Source organism: Diabrotica undecimpunctata, chromosome 4, assembly GCF_040954645.1.
Source record: "Diabrotica undecimpunctata isolate CICGRU chromosome 4, icDiaUnde3, whole genome shotgun sequence".
NCBI lineage: Eukaryota > Metazoa > Arthropoda > Insecta > Coleoptera > Chrysomelidae > Diabrotica > Diabrotica undecimpunctata.
Genome location: NC_092806.1, coordinates 141,057,493 through 141,081,641, shown reverse-complemented (window position 1 = coordinate 141,081,641; position 24,149 = coordinate 141,057,493). Strand labels below are relative to the sequence as shown.

General features: G+C 31.9%; 1 protein-coding gene across 4 annotated transcripts in view; it reads left to right on the top strand.

Moving 5' to 3' along the window:
* The window catches only part of Tis11 (Tis11 zinc finger protein), a 126,273-nt gene that overhangs the window by 72,282 nt on the left and 29,842 nt on the right, over nt 1-24,149 (top strand). Inside the window, exons 1-2 of one of the 4 annotated variants that reach the window (XM_072530414.1) lie at nt 8,925-9,212; nt 18,244-18,315. The exons of 1 other annotated variant lie outside the window; for it this stretch is intronic. In XM_072530414.1, coding sequence (XP_072386515.1) covers nt 9,153-9,212; nt 18,244-18,315 — 132 coding nt within the window. In that variant the 5' untranslated portion in view covers nt 8,925-9,152. Of the gene's footprint in view, nt 1-8,924; nt 9,213-18,243; nt 18,316-24,149 lie in introns of those variants that run through there. 2 more of the 4 variants (XM_072530415.1, XM_072530416.1) reach the window with 2 other exon arrangements.

The window sequence follows — 24,149 nt, the reverse complement described above, 5'->3', positions numbered from 1 at the left end:
GCACTTTCCGTCGAAGTCCTTCTTTAAAATGATATTCTATTTGAAATTTTGGTTTCCCTGGAGCATTACGTGGCATTTGAAAACTACCACATTTCTCTTCTGTAATAACTCTGTAAATCGTAGATTTCCCAACACCAAGTGTACTGCTAACTAACTCAACGGTCTCATCAACACTTTCACATAAACGTTTGTCTGTAAATGATTTAAAACAATTAAATATTAATGTTTTTTCATTAACTGTTAAAGGACCAATTTTTCGGCGTTTACACGGCACTTCCAAATTTTCCATAACACTAGTATACACAATAAACTGCACCTTGCAACTGAAGTACCTACTTTTAGTGAACTGTTAAGAATTTTGAATACGCCACTTGGACCTTCCTACAAAATGGAAAAACCCACTATCACATTTTCTGTGGAATAAGTTTAGAAGGTAATTATCTAGTCAATTACTGTCGTAGATTCCTGGAATTAAAGAATTAAATGTTTGATTGTTGAAACCCTTACTTCGTGGAATGCACTCATTTCAGATAAAATAAAACGTTTTATTTTATCTAAAGAATTAAACTTTATTTTGCAAATAGGTAGGTACTTATTAAACTTTTATTGGTTATATATAACCAATAAAATAAAATAAACATCTTACATTTCTTGCAAATTCATTAGTACCTGTTAACCTCCGTCACTCCGACACTGGCAACCTTATTTAGGGATTAGTAACCCTCACAACTATTGTATTCTATTCTGCTCCAACCTTTATACCTGGTGGTCATAGTCAATTTAAAATTGTTTTCCTATATACTTCTGTAAACTTGTTGACAAATATCTGTTTTTCATTGAGTCACCCGTATCAACAGTTTAGGGATTTGCATACATAATTTATTGTTTTATTACTCTCTCATACATAAAAATACACTATAGAAACTACCCCCTGTATTACTGTAAAAGTAGAAAGCACTCAATATTATTTGTTATTGCCGAGATATTTATCTACAAAACTATTATGCGTGCTTAGATATGTGAGAGCTTCAAAATACTTAATTACTCAATTGTTGAACAAATGATAACATTTTCACGCAGATGTGAACTGAAGCAGTACTTTAAAAACAAATCTAGGCCTATAGGTTTGAAATATTTGGTAATGATTACTTCGACAAGTATTGTGACTGACTTTGAAATATACCAAGTAGTTCAGTTAAATTGTATTTTTGCTAGGAGAGTTTTGGGGTAGTTTTGATTTTTTCATTCCATATGTTTTTTGGGGTGCTTAATCCGAATCTGGGGTTTGCGGACAAAATTTCGTGACGCAACATTAAAAAAAAATAGGATAAACCGTTTTTTTTTTTCTTTTTTCGGGTTTTTTGCTTAAAACTCGAAAACTATCAACTTTTGGTAAATGGTCTGTTTACAGAAATTAAAGTACTTGAAATTTTCTACAAATACCAGTATTTAGTTTTTTTTTCAGACGAATCGTTTGTTTTCTAGTGCGAGTTGAAAATTGTAAATTTTTAGCAGTTTATGCAAAACCCACTTTTTACATTTCAATATTTAATTTTTATGGATGCTGTCATTTGATAAATGTCACCTGGTTTTCCACACAAGTAATTAAAAAGAAAAAAGGCAAAAATTATGCAAATTCAGTAGGTAGGTAGAACTCGTAACAAAATAAAACTTAAATTCTCGTTACTTATGATCATATATTATTATGATTATAAATTATAATATGCAAAATTGATATGAGCCGTTGTCTTTTGGAAGGCCCTGGCTAAGGTTCTTCGATAACGATGAGTCCTGGTTCTGCTTGTTCTGGAAAATAAAAGTTTAAAGTTAAGTCATTTATCAAGAAGAGATGAAGATTGAAAAATAGATTGTGAGATTAAACATACCGTCAGCGTCGGGAGTCGTTCTCCTGGAAAATAAAAAGAGGAGAGACACATATCATATATCAAGGAGAGATGAATGACTACAAAATAACTTGTAAGATCCAACATACTTCTCTCTCCTTCTTCAGTTTCTTCTACGTCTATATCAGAACTGTCTTCTGGGGGCTCAACATTGTTACACAGTCCTTCGCATGATGCGCATATTGGGGAACAATGGAGTCCCGCCTTCCTGCATCCACAATTGCGTTGACAGCCCTTTTTACATTTACATGAAATGTACCGGAGTATTGAGTTTGGTGCAGGGTCCAAAGTAGTTGGTACTGGCACAAGACCACTACTAGTTTTTTGCCATCCCCACTCACTTGGGTCTTTTTGTTGCTCGTTAGGTGTGGCTTGACCGGATAACCACTGCTGCACCTGATAGTAAACTCTCAGTGAATGTTCTCGTCCATCAGCTTCAGTTGGGGGCAATGAGGAAATGTTGGTCTTATTTTTGAATGATGAAGATACATATTGTTTATATCTTAAATCGTTTAGTTTTGTCTCTTTTTTTTTTCATATAGAGCCGTGAGAAACATGTTTCCTGCTGTGGCAATCTCATCTTGACTTGAATTAGGGTCTTTGAAAGTTTCAATTACCGATTGCAAATCTTTGTTCTTCTGCAGGACTTTAAGAAATTTCAGTTTTCCTTGATTAATCAATGCAGAAGTAGTATCACAACCACTCATCGCATGCAGGAATAAAATATGATCCAATAGGATTTTCTCATCAGCCAGATGAGGGTTGTAGAGGCTTTGCGAAGAGTGGGTTTTGCAGTCACACCGGTACAAATTGCCAATTTTCAACTTGCACTTGAGACCGAACGGTTCGTCTGTACAATAACCAAAATAGTGACATTTGTACAGAACTTTAAGTACTTTAATTTCTGTAAACAGACCATTTACTAAAAGTTAACAGTTTTCGGGTTTTAAGCAAAAAACCGGAAAAAAGCATTTCTTCTGGTTTTTTAAATGTTGCGTCACGAAATTTTGTCCGCAAACCTCAGATTCAGATTTAGCACCCCAAAACACATATGGAATGAAAAAATCAGAACTTCCCCAAAACTTTCCTACTAGTATCACTTTACAGTACAAATTTACTGAATTAAAGGTAGTAATTACATTTGCGTTCGCAAAATTCAAGAATTGCGGCCTAGGTTCCTTTTCGCAAACACTTTACTGAAAGGAAGTCTTTGACACATATTTAAAATTCAGTAAAATTGGAGTGTATGGAACGGGTACAGTAATGATGAACAGATTATTCAACAAGCACCTGTAGTCTTCAAAAATGAGAAAGAAATGCCTAAAGGCGAATCTGAACAGTTTCAAACTGTTCAGATGCTGGCAAAAATTGTTTCAAAGCATTTCATATGCGATGCTTTTAAGTAATATATGTTTGCATTATGTGTTAAGTTGTTCAATATATCTGTTGTCAATATCTTTGAATAAAATATTTTAATATCATCTTTATAATTCACATTTACTCAGAAATTTCAAGTTCCAGAGTATACAATAATTGTATACTCTTGAACTTGAAACTTCTGAGTAAATGTGTATTATAAAGATGATATTGTGACTATCTTACAATTGTGCGGGTCTTTTGTATAACACCAAGGCACACAATTGTGAAGGTTTTTAAAAAAGTCCTGAGGGTCCTTAAAAAATTCTGAAAAAAAATGAGTGCATCACAAATACAGTAAAAACAAGACATTGATATTCCTTATCGTGGGTGTAAGGGATAAAAAACGAGAATATTTATTAAAAAAATTAACTATATTTTTGTATTGAATTATTTTTTACGTATATATTGTAGTTTTTTTTTTAAACATTTTTTTAGAAATTTTCAAAATAGATGATCTACAATTTAATATAAGTTTTTTCAAAAATAATGCATTTTAAACCAGTCAAACTCCTGTGTCTAATGAAGAACATAAATGTACAAGAAAACAATTAATTTTGGTTCTGGTGTCTGGATAAGATCTTCACTTATAATCTGTTAAATTTTCATCTCTTAATGTCAATAAACAATGGAAATATGATTTAAAAAAAATGCATCTTGGTTATAAACCGACAAAATGTCATCAATTTGCCAATTTACTTAAATATTGCTAGGCAAGTTCAGAATAGACCTCTTAGGTTAAGTGGAAAGGTGGTTAAGCGTCCACTTAATCAAAACTTACCAACTTATTCGCTAGACAAGTATTCATAATTTGTAGAGTATATAAATTGTTAATATGTATAAACATATAAAAAGAAATCAAGAATATATTTTCCCTAAACTTAATCAACAAACAATAATAATGACAAATGGCTAGTAATTGGAATTTGGTTTTCTTAAAGTCAACATTTTTGAAAAGGACGGTAATTACTTGTAATTGTTAACGTTTTCATTACTTATTTTTCTTCAGACTGCCTAATACTTCATTACATTCATTACAAATTTTGTAAGAATATATTAACGCTGCTCATATCATATAATTCTTCTAATTCTTCAAAATTTTGATTATTACTTGCACTTTGTAATTTTTGTATTACTTATTTTTCGTCAAACTTCATTATTTGTAGTAGGAATATCAACCTTGCTCATAGTTATATATTTCTTCTAACTTTTATTACTTCGCCCTATTCATAACAACAAAACAGTAGTAAAGTTGGTTTGTTATGTTTATTTTCATGGAATTTGCCGTACCTTATTTCCACGAAAATTACAACCGACCACAATAATAGTGGCCATACCGGTCGCTTTAAAAATTTGAAGAAGCTGGCAACGTTACACCGGTAGAGTATAGAGATGATCCGTTCATTGGAACAACAAAACTGTTGGAACGTATTTCTGATTATTTGGGAAATAAACAAAATCTACAAACCGATTCTTTGTCGCACAGAATTAAAAGTAAAGATTGTAGTATTTATAAATATTAATAAATAAAATAGCTATGTTACTAACACGTAATAACTTAATAAAAAAAAATGAGAAATATAAAGTAAATGAAAAAAAATATATATCCAAAATGAAAATATATGGATAGAAAAAACACACAGCAGATAGAAAACAAAAGGTTTATTATCAAGCATGCCACAATAGATCAGTTTAAAAATTTACAAACTTAACCAATAGTACCAGCAAAGAATATGCAAGTTGGTGTGTCTACTCTGTCTACTTTACTGACATGATCTTAGTGGGAACACCTGTAATGTTTCTAAGTTCAGTTGTCTGAAACTTGTAGGAGTAAGAGTATTTTTGTGTAGAGAAAGGAAGGTTGGAATACCCTGTTTTGCTTGCCTTTGCCACCCAAAACCCGGTTATTGCATGTAGAATATTTTTTTAAAGCAATAAGCCAGATATATGTTGTGTAGCTACCTCACTGTTATTATTTATTTGTTAATATTGTATTTTTTTATATCAACATAATAATTATGATCTCCACGTTATGTGATTTAAACAATATAATTCATAAAGTAATCGTATTTCATATTTTAAAGTTTTCAGAATAGACTTTTTGTTTTGTGGTTTTGGCATTTGGCATTGTTTTTTTGCTGTCTTTCGATTGGTATAACCTGATCACGTGTTGTACAATGTCAATGGACCATCGAGTTAGAATCTATGGAGAGGGCATCACGTGACTAAAAACGACCTCACTTCGGCCATATTGTTTTGACACTTTTGACAGATCGTATATGTTTGTTTACGTTTATCGTTTTTTGAATATTTTTAGTTTTATAATACTTTTATAGAAACTGTAATAATATATTGTGATAGTGCATAATAATGGTTTCTTGTTCTCAACGTAGTTGCAGTGGCAGAAGCAATGTTAATAAAAAATCTTCAGGAATAACGTTCTACAGGTTAGTATACAAATATGTAAACAAAGTAATGGCCCGTACTTCAGAGAATAAATTAATAGTATTTGACTGTATTAATTTATCTTTATGTATAATATATCGTGTTTTTAGTGATAAATCATAGTTTATTAAAAACGTATTGCACTTTGTAGATTATGACTAAATCTTCTGAATAACTAGTCATATTTTTATAGTAGTTTTAATATTATTGAGTCCGGCCATGATCCCACCGCCATATTGATATCACAGTTAGCCACGCCTACCTACGCCGTTTTTAATACACACGTTAATATGCTCATAGCTTCTCCATAGATTCTAACTCGATGCAATGGACGAATGCACGTGTCGATGAGTAGAATACCATTTGAATTTTAAAAACATTTTAATAAGTTGAGGTTAGGTTATGACAGATTTGTATTAAAAAAAGGATTTTTTGTAAAAATGACTGAAATTGAAACTGTATTTCCGGGCCATGTTATAGAAAATGTTAAATCCTTAAGAGGTGTTACAATTTTGGATCCAGGCCTTAGCCAAAATGAGGAAAAACCAAACACTCTATGTGTTGCCCAGCCAGGAAAACTTTTCAATAAAAATCTAATTTATATTAGATCGAAGAAAATAGGAGAAGATACATTCCAAAAAAGGTGATTTGGTGGATGAAGTGATCATTAAAAAATCAGAAGATACTTTAAAAGTGGACATTGGTACTGCCGAGCATACTGCCTTATCCTTAATATCTTTTGAAGGAGCAACCAAAAAGCAGAAACCTTACGACATTCACGAACCATAGTGTGACGAAACGTAATATGATATGATATTGTCATGCCAAAATAAATATAGTGGAAATACTTCAAACATTGTGTAAATTTATTTATTTTAGTTAATAGTTAAAATTAAATATTATATTAATGAGGAGTATGAGTATATTTATATTATTTTTTACTTACTGCTATAAAGAAATTTATCGAGTTGCATAATGTCTGAATACTGATTGATATTCACACTTGAATACTCAAAGAGACACTGAGTCACTGATTTGTATGGTTTGTAGATTTGAGTTTTCCACGTTCTTACAATATTGTACTCGCTAGCTTCGCTTTTTGTTTTTTGTATGGTCACATAAAAGATAATTGACGATTCGCAGAAAACGCATATTTCGAGATGAATTCTATATCTATAAAGTGATAATACTCGATATAAAAAAAAGAAAGTAAAAAATATATAACTTCACGTTAAAAGTTTAAAAATTGTATCACTTTCGTTGACCGCTCGCTGTGGAATTCCCATTATTGGGGCATAATCTTCAAAACCTATAGCATGAAAATTCGTTTATGATTTTTGGCAACAAATATAAGACCAGTGGCGTACCCAGAGGGGTTTTGGGTGTTAACCCCCCCCCCCCAGGGCACTATTCCGACACTGTTACTCACAAATTTATGGCCTCAAAATGGAGGTAGCATAAAAAAATAGCATAAAAAAAATTCGGTGCCCAATCAAACCCCCGCTTATAGGAAAATTCTAGGTGCGCTACTGTATAAGGCAGCCTAAAAATCGTTGAATTTTATACTTTCACATTACAAACGATCTAAAACTTTTAAAACTGCATTTTTTCGATTACACAAGAACGTTTTTTGTAACTCCACACAACTGTAGCTACAAATTGCACTTAATATTTTCGTGAGATCGTCTGTAATGTGACAGTTTAAATTCAGTATTTTTTTGGGCCTATTTCAAATGCTTTATACTTGTTGCAAAAACTTAAAATCGAAATTTCATGTTATAGCTTTTGAAGATTAGTCTCTAACAATGGAAATTCCATATCGACCGGTCAATTAAAGTGATACATTTTAGTGATATCATCGTAAATCGTAAAAAATGATAAAAATCGCGCAACGCTTTTTTATTTAACAGCTTTATAGAAACTGACTTTATTTATGGCAAAATACAAAAATTGCATATGAAGGCTATACTATTCACCTTTAAGATGAATTTTGGTTTTTGTCAATAGGACACTCTGATCAGAAGATATCGAATTTTTACTGTCGATTTCATTCTCTCACTGAGAGAACGGTTCATTTTACACAAAAAGTGCTAAAAACCATTCTTGTTCAAAATTATCTAAGCTACATTTCTTGCGTAATCGATTTTTTTCGATCCCCACCCCCTTCCGGGGAGATTTTAGGTGCAATAGGTGGGTAGGAGTTTTTATAGATCAAATCTCTGAGGACTAGACGTAGTTCTCTGACTATAACTATAAACGCAGGACATGCTTATGAAACAATCATCTGGTCGACACAATGAGTGTTCTTTTAGCGACTTTTATAAAGAAAAAGAGGAGTATCAGACCAGTATATTGCTGGTTTATGTATGTTTCTTCTGGTTATCAGAATTTTAGTCTTTTTTTCTGGCTTTCTATAGTTTTTTTTGAAAACAGTACCAGCTTGTACACGTATAGTGGACTTCAAAAACCTTTGGAGTCTTTGGTTTTGGGACTCACTTGAGAGTCTACTCGTACAAAAAGTGTTCGTCGCCTGCGATGTAGTACAACGCAGTCATGCAAGAAATGGTAGACTGTTTCATGTTCTCTGCTACAGAGTCTGCAGTTTGCCTCCATGAAATAGTAGACAGGTGTCACTTAACAGGGGCATCCCGACAGTTCTGCCAGCTTGTCAAATTCTTCTCGACATTTCCACACTTTTTAAAGTCTACATTAGAGCTCAGGAAAGCACCCATAGCATCTTGGCCATAGATTACACATTGAATCCGCTAAAGTTCTAAAGCGCTCATGCTAATTTCTCTTGCACAGTGTAATATTGCACAAATTTCTGCTTAGAATACAGAGAGTCGTATATATATTCTCCCAGTGTGGGTTTATACACTTATTATAAAATGCGATGATAATTATTATTTATCAATTAAAAAGGAATTATTTGTAGAATTAAAAAGTAACAAAATTGTCATAAAAAAATTGAAATATCAAGAAATATAAAGACTAAGGACAGTAGTTTTTACTATAAGAGTTAGTAGAAGATACAATTTAAATATAATTAATTGATAATGAAAATTAAATCGTTAATTTGGAGCGTTAATAACAATGTCCTTACAACCATCTCTAGTAAAATTTATCTACATCCCTACCAGCGCTCGATTCGGCCGGCAGAGTGGGAGCCAACCACTTAGCACGAACACACTCGATGTATTCGAACATCAGTTACAAATATTGCGTGAAAGTGCTAACACGCGATTGCTGCGTTCGTGGAATAGCGCACTTTTTCGTAATTCAGCAAAAATCTACTGAAAAAGCGAGTCTTCCCCAATTGCAGAATCGGTGTGTTGTGTGTACTGAATATTTGTATTTTTTTTATTGTGGGTGCTATACAGGATAATCATGTCTACCGCTATAATGTCACAGAATGCCATGTACGAATTCGGGGAGAGTCTGATAAAGGTAATTACAAGTGTTTGTTTTTCCTTTAGAGATAACGAAAAGAACGTGTTTGCCGGTTGTACCCAAGAAATCGTATTTTAAAGTTTTCTTTTCGACCTTACAATAAATAATCGCTAAAAAGTGTAATTAACGTCTTTTTAAAACCAGTTACTGTACTTACAAAGAAAATTTTGTTTTGTTCATATATTTTTTCATAATCAGGTAACTACATATATCTTCTATTTTTATGTTTTTGGTTCCTAAACCATGAATATTCTTGTTCACAGAGAAACTTTACGGGAAAATCCTTAGTTGTAGTTATAAATTCATTGATAATAATTTTTAATAAATGATGGAATTTGTAATCAAAATGGAAGGTTGTAAATCTTCCCAAAAACCTTAGCGACCATCACATAGTTCGCTATTTTTGCTTCACTAATAGGTAGGCTCTTTTTTAGTTGTAATACATTTTTTGAAAACATTGTATATTAATACATTTATGTAGCGTTTTTGTTTTTGTAGTATTATTTTATTGTATATCCTTAGGATTGTATAGACTTATATTGTATATTATTGTTATAAAAAGGTTTGTCATATCCCTTGCTATAAAGTCATATTCCTTGATCTTGAAAATATTTCCTAGCAACCAAACCAAAATCTTCTATCTACTATTACCATGAAAACATTTTGATTATTACTAGGTTTTGCAATGGAAGAGGCTACCTCTTAATCTCAGATTGCTTCTTATATGAAACATTGAATTTAAGGAAACTTAAGACTCAATCAAAAAGTTCGTAAAAAAGATTGGTTAGCTTTATTCTGCACCATATTTCCCGATTCTTTCGTAGATTTCGTTTCCAGTTTTAATTACCATTGTTCTGAAAGAAATTTTTGATTTTGGAATGATTTTTTTTAGAAAATCACAGTTAAACATTTATTTATTAGATTCTTTGAAAACTCAATATAATTTATGGGAAGTATTTTGTTTACAATTATTACTAAATGTTTACAGTTTATGTTTGGGATTTGTGCATGTAGTTTTTCGTTTCTAATAAGTTTTGAGTTACCTTAGTCCACGGAAGTGAAAATAGTTATTTTATAATATCATAACATTGTTTCCTTTATGGTAAATATAACATAATATTGACTTAAACATTAAAATAAGTTATCTAACGAAATACAAGTATATCACAACACTGCAAACTGCATTCCAACAACCCATCTGTTGTTTTTCTTATTTTATCATTGAAAATAGTGGTAAAAGTGTAATATTTTAGAATAATTAAAAATTTCATAAACTGTGGCATGTTTTTTTGGTAATTTAATTTAATTAGATCATCGGCTCCTCAGCCCCAATTTATTCTCTCCATATTTATTCCTATTTCCAGCTTTCGTTGTCCAATTTCCGAGTTCTCCAAAATCCTTCCGTACTTTGTACATAATTATATCGTATATATCGATTCTAATGCTACTTAAGTTTATTTAATTGATTTTTCACTCCATTGGGTAGTGTTTATTAATAGCTGGAAGTTTTTTTTTTTTTTTTTTTTTACTATGGAACATGATGACTTACAAAAAAAATGTCTTAGGTACGACCATACCCAGTAAACACAATTCTTAATAGCCACCCGATCTCGATCAAATTCTCGCATCCAAAAGAAATATAGTCCAAAAAGTTAGTTTGCCTGAAAATAAAATATCCCAAACTTACGGAAAAAAATTTGACTAAATCTTTTACTTAAAGTCTTTTAATTTTTGTATTTGTTCGTAAAACTAAAAGTTTGTTGCTATGCTAGTAAAATTAGTATACGTACTATGAACTTAATCTTTTTTAAATAAGCTGTTGTTTTAGACTGTAATTAATTTTTATTTTAGTGATAAGAACAAATCACTTGTTTTTCTAAATAAATACATTTTTTTAAATTTACATTCAGTAGTCACTGATTTCTTTTCTTTATTTTCTGTAAAGTTTAAAGTTGTTGCACACTTACCATAAAGATAGAACTAAGATTCTACTTTGAAAAAGAGTAAATGGACTTAAATAAATACATTTTCAATCAAAATAAGTACCTATACAATTTGTAAGCTTTAAGCAAAGCTAAAGTAGATTCCAAAATTTTGTCTAGTTTTTGTTTTATAATTTTCTTAATAATTAAATCCACCTTACAATAAATTTACAGTGATTATTAAAAATAAATAGGAAGAAACATTAACTTCAGCATTCAGTGGCAAAAAACTGTTGGTAGGTAGAAAGGACAAGGTGACAAAAAGAGTACAATAGAATTGGCTGTTATTTTAAATTGTATAATGACTGTGATATTACAAGGTTAGGAAAGATTTTGTTGAGATTTTTTCACATAAAAAAAGAAGGTTATTACAATCTTAAGATTTAAATTTATAATTATTTAAATTTGTTTGCTTCCCTTAGTTCCTGGTATTGATCTTGTTGCTTCACAAGCCTCAAAAAGATTTAAAGTAAAAAACTACTGAATTATAAAGAGCTATATAGAACCCCATAAGATACTCGAAAAAATTGGAGCCACTAAAGGAAGTGTTTTTAATTTTATTTAGTAAATGTAACTTTCTGTTTATACTTGATATATCAGTAAATATTGTTGAGTCGAATGTGTAATCAAATCACAATTACAAAACATTTCAAATAGCAATATATATGTGCTTCGTATTCATGTAAAGTATGCAAGTGTATGCACTTTTTGGCAAACAAATACATATTTGAGGAGATAATAGGTTTTTTGACCTTACAATACAATGAGGAAGTCACATGCATAAACATGTTTGTGTTATTTCAGTGTTTTTCAACAGTTCAAATAGCTGCCAGCTATTTTTAATACTGACTGCATCAAATGGTATTTTTTCTATTTCAAATGTAAATCATAGTAGGTTATTCTATTGTGAACTCGAATCAGTAATAATATTCCATGCATTTATAACCAAATTACTGACAGTGATAATTACCTTTTTACTATATCTTTACTAGGCCACAATAGAGGATCACCTAGTTTGGGAGTCTACCATTCTCTCCAAAGAGAGAGCGAAAGCATTACAGCTCATATTCAAAGTTCTCTGACCTTTGCTGATATAAATACTATGATTTTCTTTGTTGATGTTTTTCCTAAAATTTGAGGCAATTTTAGGCATTTTATGCGAGATTAAGAAAATAAGTACATAGTCAAAAATAAATACACAAATCATTTAAAATTGTAGCACTTAATGTGAATTATAGCCACAGTAAAAAGATTGTATTACTTTCATATTTTAGTATATAATAACTATCTACAGTGTTTTTCTGTTTCATATAATTTTGTAGTCAAGATCGGTCTGCTCAATTTTTTTTATTATATTTTATAAAACTTCTGTATTACTTTACTGAGCCTACTGTCTTCATATCTTGTTAGCTTTTTTTGTTTTATTTGTTGTTGAGTTTTTAATTATTTCTAGCAGGCATTTTAGGCCATTGTAGGCCTGTGCAGAGACCTTCTAGTAGCCTCCCAGTTGGTTTACTATTTTTCTTCTTCTTTTTCTTTGAATTTTTCAATTGTAAAATTCACATTTAAAGTCATTGTAAATTGTAAAACATTTTAGTTTTTAGTCTTAAATTTCTTACTCCAATTGTTAAGTTATTGAAGTTTTCTTGATAAATAACAGTTCTTTCTTTTGCTTTTCATATGTGCATTCAGGGTATGTACAATGCATCAATTTCCAGCAAAAATCCTTTTATTAACTCCATCTTAAGGAACCTATCCAATTCATCAGATTGATGTTATTTTTTTTGTTATCAAGTAAATATTGCGTTTTTTATTAAATTCATTCTGTGTCCATTCTGTTTGGTTTTTATTTGTGATTATTAACTAAAATTGTCGTAAACTATTAAAAAAACATTGTCACTCCATTTCATAATCAATCAAAAATAAGTATAGGCACTTTAAAAGTTACTTAGTTGGTTATTTTTAGAGCTTGATATAATAACAGCCAATATCCATTTAATGTATTTAGGGAAAAATTTAGTCAAATTCATTGAACTTCTTTTTAAAAGTCGCACGTGAATTTATTTTAGAAAGTAGGAAAGTTCAAGATCAATGATTTCAAACATTGGCCTAAACAATCAGTCACGAGGTTTCTTAAAGTGGAAAATGTTTTCTTCAAAGCTTTTAAAAAAGCCTTGTAAGTGAGTAACTCTCGTTTCATACATTTCTCTACGTAAATCAATTTTTGCAAATCTGATGTCCCAACTGATTTTATAAAATAATTGAAACATCCCCTGGGGTAATTTTTATTCCATTATAAATTATTTTAAGTATTGAAATGTTTGATAACATTTTTCTTTTTTCGGGTGAAAATATAAGAACCTCGGTACATACTTTAATTACATATTTATAAAAGACGTTTTCTAAAAACGTATTTATAAAACCCTCGTTTATTTTCAATTATTGGAAGTTACCATAAAATTGTATTTATATACCATCCTACCTCGATAATTCTATCTATGCATTTAATTTTGCCTGGTCATATTCCTACCCTCCGTTCCAGCATCACCCCAACACTATGTACCTACTAAACACGATATTTTGGGTAGATACCTTCCTAACATCTGAGCCGGTTTTGTTGTTGATCGTTGTCCGTGAATACGAAGTAGACATAACCTGCTGGATACCTGTTTGGGTAATACCACAGGTAGTTTATTTCCAAAAAAACTTAAAAACCGCTTCCAGCTAGAAAAGGTTTTTTTTAATGACAGTACATATACATAATTATTATTACGTGACTTTTCTGTAGATTTTAAATGAATATTCAATTATTAGATTAGTAAATAAGGCTCAAATAAATATTCTATATGAATTTAAATGCATTCAAACAATTTTGAAGACATCGGAAAGCCGAGAACGATGTTTCTAAAACTATCTACTATATTTATGTGAATTAATCAAAATTTTGGTTGAAAATACGTCTATTTTAAATCCTATTATAATAAAACCTGTCATGGAATTGAATTTTGTTGAAAAATTGCTTGAATATTAGCATAAATTTTTCTCAGTTTTGTTTCTAATCTATGTGTAACAATTCTGTGGATTTTTGTGAGTTTGTCATGCCTTTTATGAACACAAAGAGATCTAGTACCTTTGTAAGAAAACCAGCTCCAAGAACATCTTCAAAAGATCTTTAACTGTTCCATCAATGGTTTATCGTTGTAACTTACACATTTAACTCCTAAACTTCAATACATAACTATTACATTATTCAGTCATTGATTTGTATTCACTTAACAATCTTCGTGCGCGTATTAACAGTAATATTCATCTTCAAAAGGGAGCAAAAAGCGCTAGTTTAGCGTACTTCAGTAACACAATAATCCTAAGGAAGCAATAAAAATGCAAAAAACTGCATCTTTTGTTACGTATTCTTACTTGATAACTGTCTGAAAATGTCAATAGGACTTAAATGTTACCATCAAGCCAGTGTTGCCATCTGCTAAAAAAAGTGAAACTGGAAAAAAATGTAACATTAATTTGCATAAGTAATACTGTGTATTCTGCTTTTATTATCCTGTTTTGTATTACGTGATCTTTTTTTACTTGTATATTATTTGTTCACTCACTTCATTTATCAAATTTGTGTATTTAGGATATTTTTTGTAAATAGGAAGACGAATTATAAATTAGATTTCCAAAGGTTATTTTTATAATTATGGTTGTAGTGTCTTTACCCTATTTATCATTGAAAATGGTAATATTTACCCACATATCATTTTGCATGAGTTCATAATTCTGAAAGACAATATTTCCCAATACTTCATTGGATATCGTGATAAGTAATATCCTTCTCGAGGTTATAGGTATTACTGATATCCTTTGCATGTCTAGGTAAGCTAACAATGATCCATCACATTGTTCATGCAACAAGTAGTAGGGTTTCAACTTACTGAAGAATAGACTGCTTTGTTGCCAAGTCGCATATTTTTTTTATATGACTAAAATTTATCCCAAAAGATTTTAATGTGAGGACTTTTAGAAGGATATTTTAAAAAGGTTGGATAAAGGTGAGTCCATTTTTATGCTGGAATTAAGAAAATAGCTTATAGGAATATAAGTAATTAATTTAATTTTTTGTGAATCATCAACATTGAAATATACATTATCTTGTCTTTGTTCTTCGCCCAAAAATAAAATAAGTAGGTCCATAAATAAATATCTTAGTAATCTATTTCCCATTAATAACCAAGCTCTTACAAATTGTAACCACTACAGTGCGTTATTCTTGGTAATTTTTATATCTCTAAATATTTTTTCATTTGTTTATAAATTGTTCACGGTTAGTGGCAAATTTGAAATTCAAATGACTTGATAAACGGATCCCATGTTGCCACATGCCAACTCGGTCCGATCGCCTCATATGATTTATGAGAGAACCAGATTTTATATATGAGTATATTTTTTAGTTTCATCATCGCTTTAGAAGAAACTATTAAATGTTGTAAAATCCGATAGATGATCGGCGGTGTGTTGTTGCACAGTGAAAGCCATTTTTTTAGCATATCGTGTAACGTAGTATGATTGTACTATTACAATACCCGAATCTAATGTTAATATACAAACTTTGACGTCAAACTGTGTGTACTTCATTAAAATATTAATGTTCAAAACGTTTTTGTTAAAAAAAGCGTTTTTTTCTTGGATGTTACTTGTGACAACGAGAATTCGAGATGTTTTCTTCGAATTATAACTAGATTTTTTTGTCCTCAATTTTTCAAGTCATTTTTAGTTACCAGTATTTACCTTTTTAGTATCTTATACAATAAATATTTACTAAACTACAGGGTATCTGTCATTACATGTATATTTACCTTGTTTTAAAAACATTCGTCAGGGGCTCAACACAAAAATGTTTACATATTTATTGCCAGCGGTTCCTATTGAAACGCGCTAGAGCGATTAAGTGACGTTCTCAATAGACTTTTTACGAACTTTATACGTGTCGAGAATATTGCTTGCTTGCTTAAAAATAAATATTATTTGTATCTCAAGGGAAATTGTAGGGATTGTATTGTTTTGGATAGATAATTTGATATTTGTGATTATTCTGAAAGGAATAAATTCATCCGAAAATGTCCAATTCCAAACGAATATTAGTTACAGTTTTTCAATGTGGTAATCTGTTCTGGGTAATAAATTATTTGTTAAATTGACCAAAAATGGGACAGCAATAATTTTATTATCCCGAACCCCAAAAGTTTTCTTAGAAATCCTACTATTTTCTTACTATTACTTTTAAATCCCTTTGTGACTTAAGCTGTATTTTTATATTGTTGCTTTTAGTACCTGTTAAGTCCATGGTGAATCAGAACCGTCCTGGACTTTTTGAGCTTCTGTGTTTTGAGATAGTTATTTTTTTATAATCATGTTGCATCTTTTAATTGTAATTTATCATGTGTTTTTTTTCTTTTAACTTGTCCCTATATCTATAGGCAAAAAAGATACGTGTAACTGCACAAACCATAATAAAGATGCAAAACGTGCGTACACCGTAATCCGAACCTCCTGTGTGAAGATCACAGCTATAAAACAACGCGCGAAAAGTGGCACCATGTAAACGCGCCTTTAAAAGAAAGGAAAGAAAGAGGAAATAAGATTTGTAAACTGCGCGTGAAGATTGTGGTTTAAAATCTACAGTGTTTTTGAAAAACACAATTCGTTTGCCACATGTTCAATATTTAATATATTTTGAATTTGATTGCAGTCGAGGCATCGTTATATTAACTCCTCGTTTTACAGTAAATACTAATAGTATATAAAGATTTAGCGAAATTGGTGATGAAAAGATGTCGGAATGACAAAACGTGGAACGACGTTCATCATCGGCGAAGAGAAATAGAAAATATATAACAGAAAAAGACAAAATCTAAAGATGGGAACCAATGCAACGTAGAATATCGTTTTTAGCCTCAATATTTGTGGTTTGCCATCCCTGAGGTAGGACAAAAGTGTTTATTTACGGTGATCGCGTGCTGTCCCGTCGTGTGTAGGTATATCAACACGGTTAAAAGGAAGTTGGAAGCTGATGTATAACACGTACGTAACCCTCCCAACACTTCCGAAGCGACTACGGACAGATAAGGTCAGTTTCCTGTTAATTTTACTATTGAGTGGTCTAACGAAGTTGTGTTAGAATTTTTATCATTGTATAAATTACCCAACTAAAATATTTACCGGTAACACTGGTGGACAAAACCCTTTATCTCGGAGGGACACGCTCCATTGGGACCACGTTCAGTGAGATGTCTGTTTAAAGGGGGACTGTTATCAATGGAATTTTCAACGCCCCTTATATTGTTTTCCAGTGTAGTTTAGGCCTCTATTTTACAGCAATATATTGCTACCTTTATTATGTCAAAATGACTATGACAGTAATTATATATCTTACATTTTCGACAGGTTGTTACATATTCAGTTCAGTATATTTTCCTGACTGCTCTTTACTTTTACTCACTGATCTTTCGTAGAACCGGCCCTGTTCGGAATCCCCAATCAAAATCATTATTCCATGGCTACCTGCCTAGATAATATCTACAGTGTTAGGGCATAAAACGAACTCTGTGGCCTTGGAAAACGAAACTTTTAGTAGGTAGGTACGGGTTTCTAATTTATTAGGTACTTTAGTAAAGACCTGTGGGATGTTTTTAGTTAAAATGATGACAAAGAAGAAAAATAAAGTCTTCTTACCTGAAATTGTCGAAATAATTGTTTTTTTTTAATTATCAGCGCTCTCATATGAAATAATTGTACAATTTTATGTATGTATCCATTTTGTTATTATGTGAGCGCAAAACTGATTTATTTAGTGTTTTTCCATATGTATCTAACAGTCAAAACAAAATTTTTCCATAGTACAATAGTTCAAGGAGCATTTTTAATTATCTATTGCTTCGGGAGATGATTATTTTGCATTCTAGATTATTGACGTGCTTTCTCCGCGCATACCTAAGCATGGAATGGAAGTTTCCAATATGCATAACCAATTTCATTCTTTCTTTTTATAGGTCGGGCAAAATAAAGTATTCTTCCGACATTCTGTGAATAACGAGCCCTACAACAACTATAAAGACGAAATAGTGAGTATATAGTAAGAAATAGTAACATAGAAATATCTTATTTACTATTTTTATTGCGAATTAATCACAATTTCAGTTCAAAATACATTTATTTTGGCGTTTCTATCACCACTTCGGAAAATTTAAAACCGTATTTTAAGGTGAAGTTGTGAATTAAAAAATGCTTTAGATCAATCTAAATATCTACTAGAAAAAAAGCAATAAAATACTTCATGATAAGACACAATATACATAAAGCGTAAAAATACTATATTAAGTTTAAACTTACTTTTTACTATAAAAAAATTTGGCGGTCGTAGATAGCTCAGTTGCTATGGTACTGCCTTACCAAACCCAACGGCCCGAGTTCGATCCCTGACACAGACACCGAAATTGCCAGGGGAGATCGTGCCGCGTCAGAGGGAATGCTAAGCCGTCGGTCCTGGTTATGTAAGTTTCTGATGAGTATCACGACGTCCTAGAAGCAACCCCCCTTAAATATTGCAGATAAAATAAGCTGCAAGCCCAAAATGCTGATTTAAGAGCCGTTCCGATCATGTATCTGCTAACAGCGGAGTTGCTTCCTCCTCGAGGCGTGCTTAGGCCTTCAACTTCCTCTTCCTCAAAGAAAAAAACGCCCCACTAGCAGCATACTGCTACTTCTCCTTTTGCTTACGTTGCTTTACCCTCCATAACTCACGCAAAAGAAGGTAGACCCTTCCTTGAAGAGGCAGTAATAAAATTCAAGACAGCTATATAAGTAGTCGTTCCCGGCTAGGTAAGCAGTCGTTAATATTAAAACCTTAGTGTTGGAAGAACAAGAAGAATGCAAGATGTTCAATAAGTTAGTTGGCTGCAGTACGACCAGGTGTAACAACAAAATGTTATTGAAAAAGTCTAAAACTACTCTCTATCGTTGACTGATTCTTACTTTCACACATCTTTCTAAAGACTTGACGTAGAACTTTCCTCAATATATGCTGTTTTCTATATTTGAATACAATGCGGAGAGAAGCATTATATTATACATGCAAAAAGACGAAGAGTTTTGGTCTGAAGAGCATCGAATTTTCCAAATATCTACTGAAGGAATCAGGCTCTCTTTTACCCTGTTTCTGACGATATTTTATGTAAAATTTTTCGCTGACTACGAATATGTAGGTTCCACGTCTCAAATAAGTCCTCATAACTTTTTACATAATGCATATTTCTCTAATAGCAGCCCACAAATAGAAAGTTTAAACCTATGTTGACAATTTACTATTGGGACAAGCAATAAACAAATCAGCTTTTCGCCCTTGCAGAATCACAAGCACACAGCGGTCTAGTACGTGTTGACACGTGTACGCGTACTAAATAGTAGCTGTTTTAAAATTTCAATAACCGCTCGATGCACCATGTAAAAAGTTATGATGACTAAAAGGCTAAATCTTCGATTTCCTGACTTACAATTTTTAATTACTTTTTAAAGTACCTATAGGTAAACTTTTATACCGTATATAATATTTTTAATGTATTTTTAGCCGTACTTTACGATGGGACTGTAAATTAAAATATTTAGATTTGAAAATTTGTTTATAAAAAATTGTCTATAAAAATTGGTACCACTTTTTGAGATGTATTTGGCGAACATTTTTACATAAGGTAGAATAGTTTTCAACTGTCGACCCTTCCATACCCTGCTGCCGGTCTATCAGTTCAGTATCTATCGACAGTTCGAATTGCTATGCTTCCAACCTTTAAAGGGGTAGCTCGCAAGATGTTTATTGTTGTCTATTGGAAATAGTTTTTTCTCCATAGAGCACAGACCTTTTAAGACTTTCGCTCGCCTGATTTTTTTGCCCACAGTAAAAAGGTCTGTATCAAGTGTTTTCAACTGTATGTCAAGTTAAATTATATAAGTTCACATTAAATTATATAAGTTCTCATTAAATTAAAATTAACTGCTAAATGAAGTTCCTTTTTCCAATCCTTTTATCATTTATATAGTATTTATTTCATGCTTCAAATTATGTTATTATCTATTATTTAATCTATCTCTTAATAAAACCCAATAGCTTCAAGGGCAAAACAATAAATTTTAACTTCACTTCTTGACCAAACTGAAACACAATAACTAAAGATGTGTAATAAAATATATTTTTGTTTGATACATCCACAAATATAGAAGCCTTCATTGAACCAATTATTTAGATATCGTTATCAGACGATGTACCATTTTTCCATTTCATAAATATTTTTTTTCAATTATCTTCTTATCTTTTAATGATGCGAAAGGTCATTCTGATATGCTTATTTTAATTATCTTTATCGACATTACTACCAGTAAATTTTGTTTTTATCCTAAGAGGATTGACGTGCCTGTTTATGGTTTGTGCCTAAAAATATACGGAGTTTGACGTTATCTAAACTTAACCAACGTTACGATTTTGTTACAAACAACATTATTGAACATACAACTCGTCTGGAACAAAACGCAGTTAATTCGATTCTATTGGCTGAGTTAAATTAAATGAGTTAGTACTTTTCTCTCTAAAAAAATTTATAAAACAGCAAGAGCTAAGTACAGGACAGAACAGAACTTCGTACTAATTGTTTATGAAGTTAATAGTCTAAATGGGAAAAGGACATTCAATATTACTGGTTCGTAGTAAGTATTGCTAAGATTATAAAAAAGACTAATAAAATAAACAAAACCACACAAATTATAATAGGTAAAAAGATCATAAAAAGATGACAGATCGCGCGAACCACAGAATGTGTACCTATAGGTAATACGGCTGTGTATGGTTCTAGAATCAGTCCCCTTATCTCCCACTCACTCTATAAACAAAGATTAATAGATAACACAAACACACGAAACAAAGTAAATCCCAGCTCGAAGGTACATGAGATTCCCGGAAGAAGGTATTCTCATGTCAGAAGATAAAAGGGGTCACCTTGGGAGGCTTTAACTTAATTTTGATCTTGGCCTGGGTAATGGGATATCCGACAGGACTTTCTGCGGTGATGCCACTCTAGTAAGGGTGCGTATGGTTTACTTCTTTTTGTGAATCCTCTAGAATTGCCTCTTCTCCATATGTGTCCGTCCAGTGAGCCAGTGGTCTTGGTCACTGGCTCTCCGTATCGGATTTTGTGTATGCTGGACGATCGGCTGCCGATTTGATAAACGGAGTTTGCTTACCTCGTCAGCCTACTGTGCAAGGCCTCAAATGATCAGAAAACGCGATTACTCCATCTGGGATACCCGTGGAAAAAATTGCTGCCCTCTTTTAGATAACCTTAAAATTAAAAAAGTTGATTAAACATGTAGCAAGTAGCAAGATTAATATAATAAAATCATTTGTCTTCCACGTATTTTATTTTTTTCTTTGTGCAAATGTAGACTTCTTGGTAAGATCCTTCATAAAAATAATCACGATTCTTAGAATACATCTACTGTAATTGAATTAGTTACATTCTTTTATTTAAATTTCCTATTAGCCTTATTCATATTTGAGACCTGCGCCACTTTTAAAGACAATTTAGCTGTAGTTTTATTTATCATTCGTGTTAGTACTTATTATATCTTATGTGGTTAACAAACATTATTTGCATAGTTTAAACCACAAAATTCTAAAATATACATTTCGTAGTACTTATCTTTCAGATATTTTATATATTTATAGTATGAAAGAAAAATAATCGCCATCAAAAGCATTTTCAGTTTCTCAGCTATGTATCAAGCAAAACCAGATTCCGTCATGCCAGCGTGTTGGTAAAAAACCATTCGAAAAGTGGCAACGCCGAGCAACTTGTTGGAATAACCTTGTAACAGTCAGTTGAGCGGTGTGTCGTGTGTATGTGTGTGTGAGTAGGCGCACAACACATGAACGTACTTACGGGGCAACGGAAGGGGATGTAAGACTGACTGATTCTAAAAAATGGAGATTAACGTTGCGTGACACTCGATAGTTTTTGGTTGAGAGGTTTTGGTGAAGGTATGAGCATTTGTACTTTTGATATACATTGTTTTACACTTTGTAGTGAATCTAAAAAGTAGGACTAGTGCATATAGGCGTGGCTGAATAAAAATTATGTCTAGCCAATTAATTTCTCAAACATTTTTTCGTTCTTGTATTACGTTATAATATTGCCGGCGTCAACATTTTTAGTAATCTATATTGTGATCAATCTGTATTAGTTTAATTCTTTGATTTAATGTGAAGGATTCTGTTGATTGTTCTCTGCCGCATTTCTTTTGTAAAAGAATGTCTGCCTGTGAAAGTGTTCACGGAAATCTTCACGAAACTGCTTGTACAATTTTTGATGAACTGCATGATCCGAAGAGTATAATACAGAATAAAGGCCTAGATTTCTCAAATAATTGTAAGGAAACCGTCACTGGACTGTCACAATTTTTGTTGGGACACTCTGAAAGACGATGCCATGAACCATCATCTTTTTTGGGCGTGTTTTGTTTACTGCGCAGTTTTTCGTTATATTCGAACTGTTTTTATCAATTTTAATGGTCGAAAACGGCTATATACAACCAAATGATATATTTTAACAACAAAACAAATCCTGTACATATCTTCATGGACTTCCACAGCTACTGCTGCATCCCACATCTCAACCTCTATCCTCTCCTATGCTGCCAATCGTTTTCTTCTAGGTTTCTTGCTCCCATTACATCTTCGATTCCCTTTTTGCCACTTCATCCTCCCGCCTTTTTCGTGGCCTTCCATTTTTGGTCTTGCGTCCTACATTTTGTCCTAAATGCAAACCCTAACAATAAATAACAATTGACCAATAACTTTTGTATTGTACAACAAATAGTGTATCATTTTACTTTATTATTCAGAAATAAAATAAGGATAAGAACAGGAAACTAATATCGTTCAATCCACTATACTCTTTAAACACATCCTAAATTTAACACACTTATTTTACTTTGAATATTCCAAGTCAATGATCATGTTGACTGATTTGTGTCGAGTGATATTTAACTACACCGACTAATATGTTGGCTCGAATTATTCAGTTCACTGTTTGACAAACTAATACTAAATATAAGCAAACGGAAAAGTAGCACTCCGTTTCACTAGTGCTATGGCAAAATTTCATTGTTTTTAACCATTTATTTTTACATATTATCTTGACAAAGTCAACATTTCCCGCGCTCCATCACTATTTCTGTTTTAGCTAACGTTTTAACACTTTTAGCCTCGTGTGCGTGTATCCGAATCGTAAGTGATTAGATGGTTTAAACTTGATTCTTCGCAAACACACTTCGCGGAATTCCATTTGTACGACATATTCAGCGTTATAATGGTTAATGCAATAATGTAAAGCTAAATATCTGCTTATTTTTTCTGTTCGAACAAGTTGGACACAGCCGGATAAGAATGCCAACTTGACCCCAAATTTTGAGGTATGTGCGGTATCACGAAAGATGAAGATTCGCCAAAATTTTAGACCAAAATTTCAAAAATCGTTTTTTGGCCATAACCATAAACGTGTACTACAAATAGACTGACTGCTGCCATACAGTCGCATTCCCCCAGTACGACAGAGAAAACTGACGCAAAACAGTCCTTGCATCTCTTTCTAAGTAGTTGTTTAGGTCATGTGGTCGATAAACTCGGCCGATTAATAAGAGATGCAGGAAATGCTCAGTTTTCTCTATCGCAATGGGAGAATGCGACTTTATTGTAGCACTATTAAATTAGAGTTTAGGGTTTAAATTACGAGGTTTTTTGTGCTCTACAAAACTATTTAACCGAAAATGAGAGTTGGCGGGAAATTCAAATTAATTTGTGCGTTTGAAAATTTTAAAGGCATAAAAAAAACAAAAAATGGATAAAAAAATATAT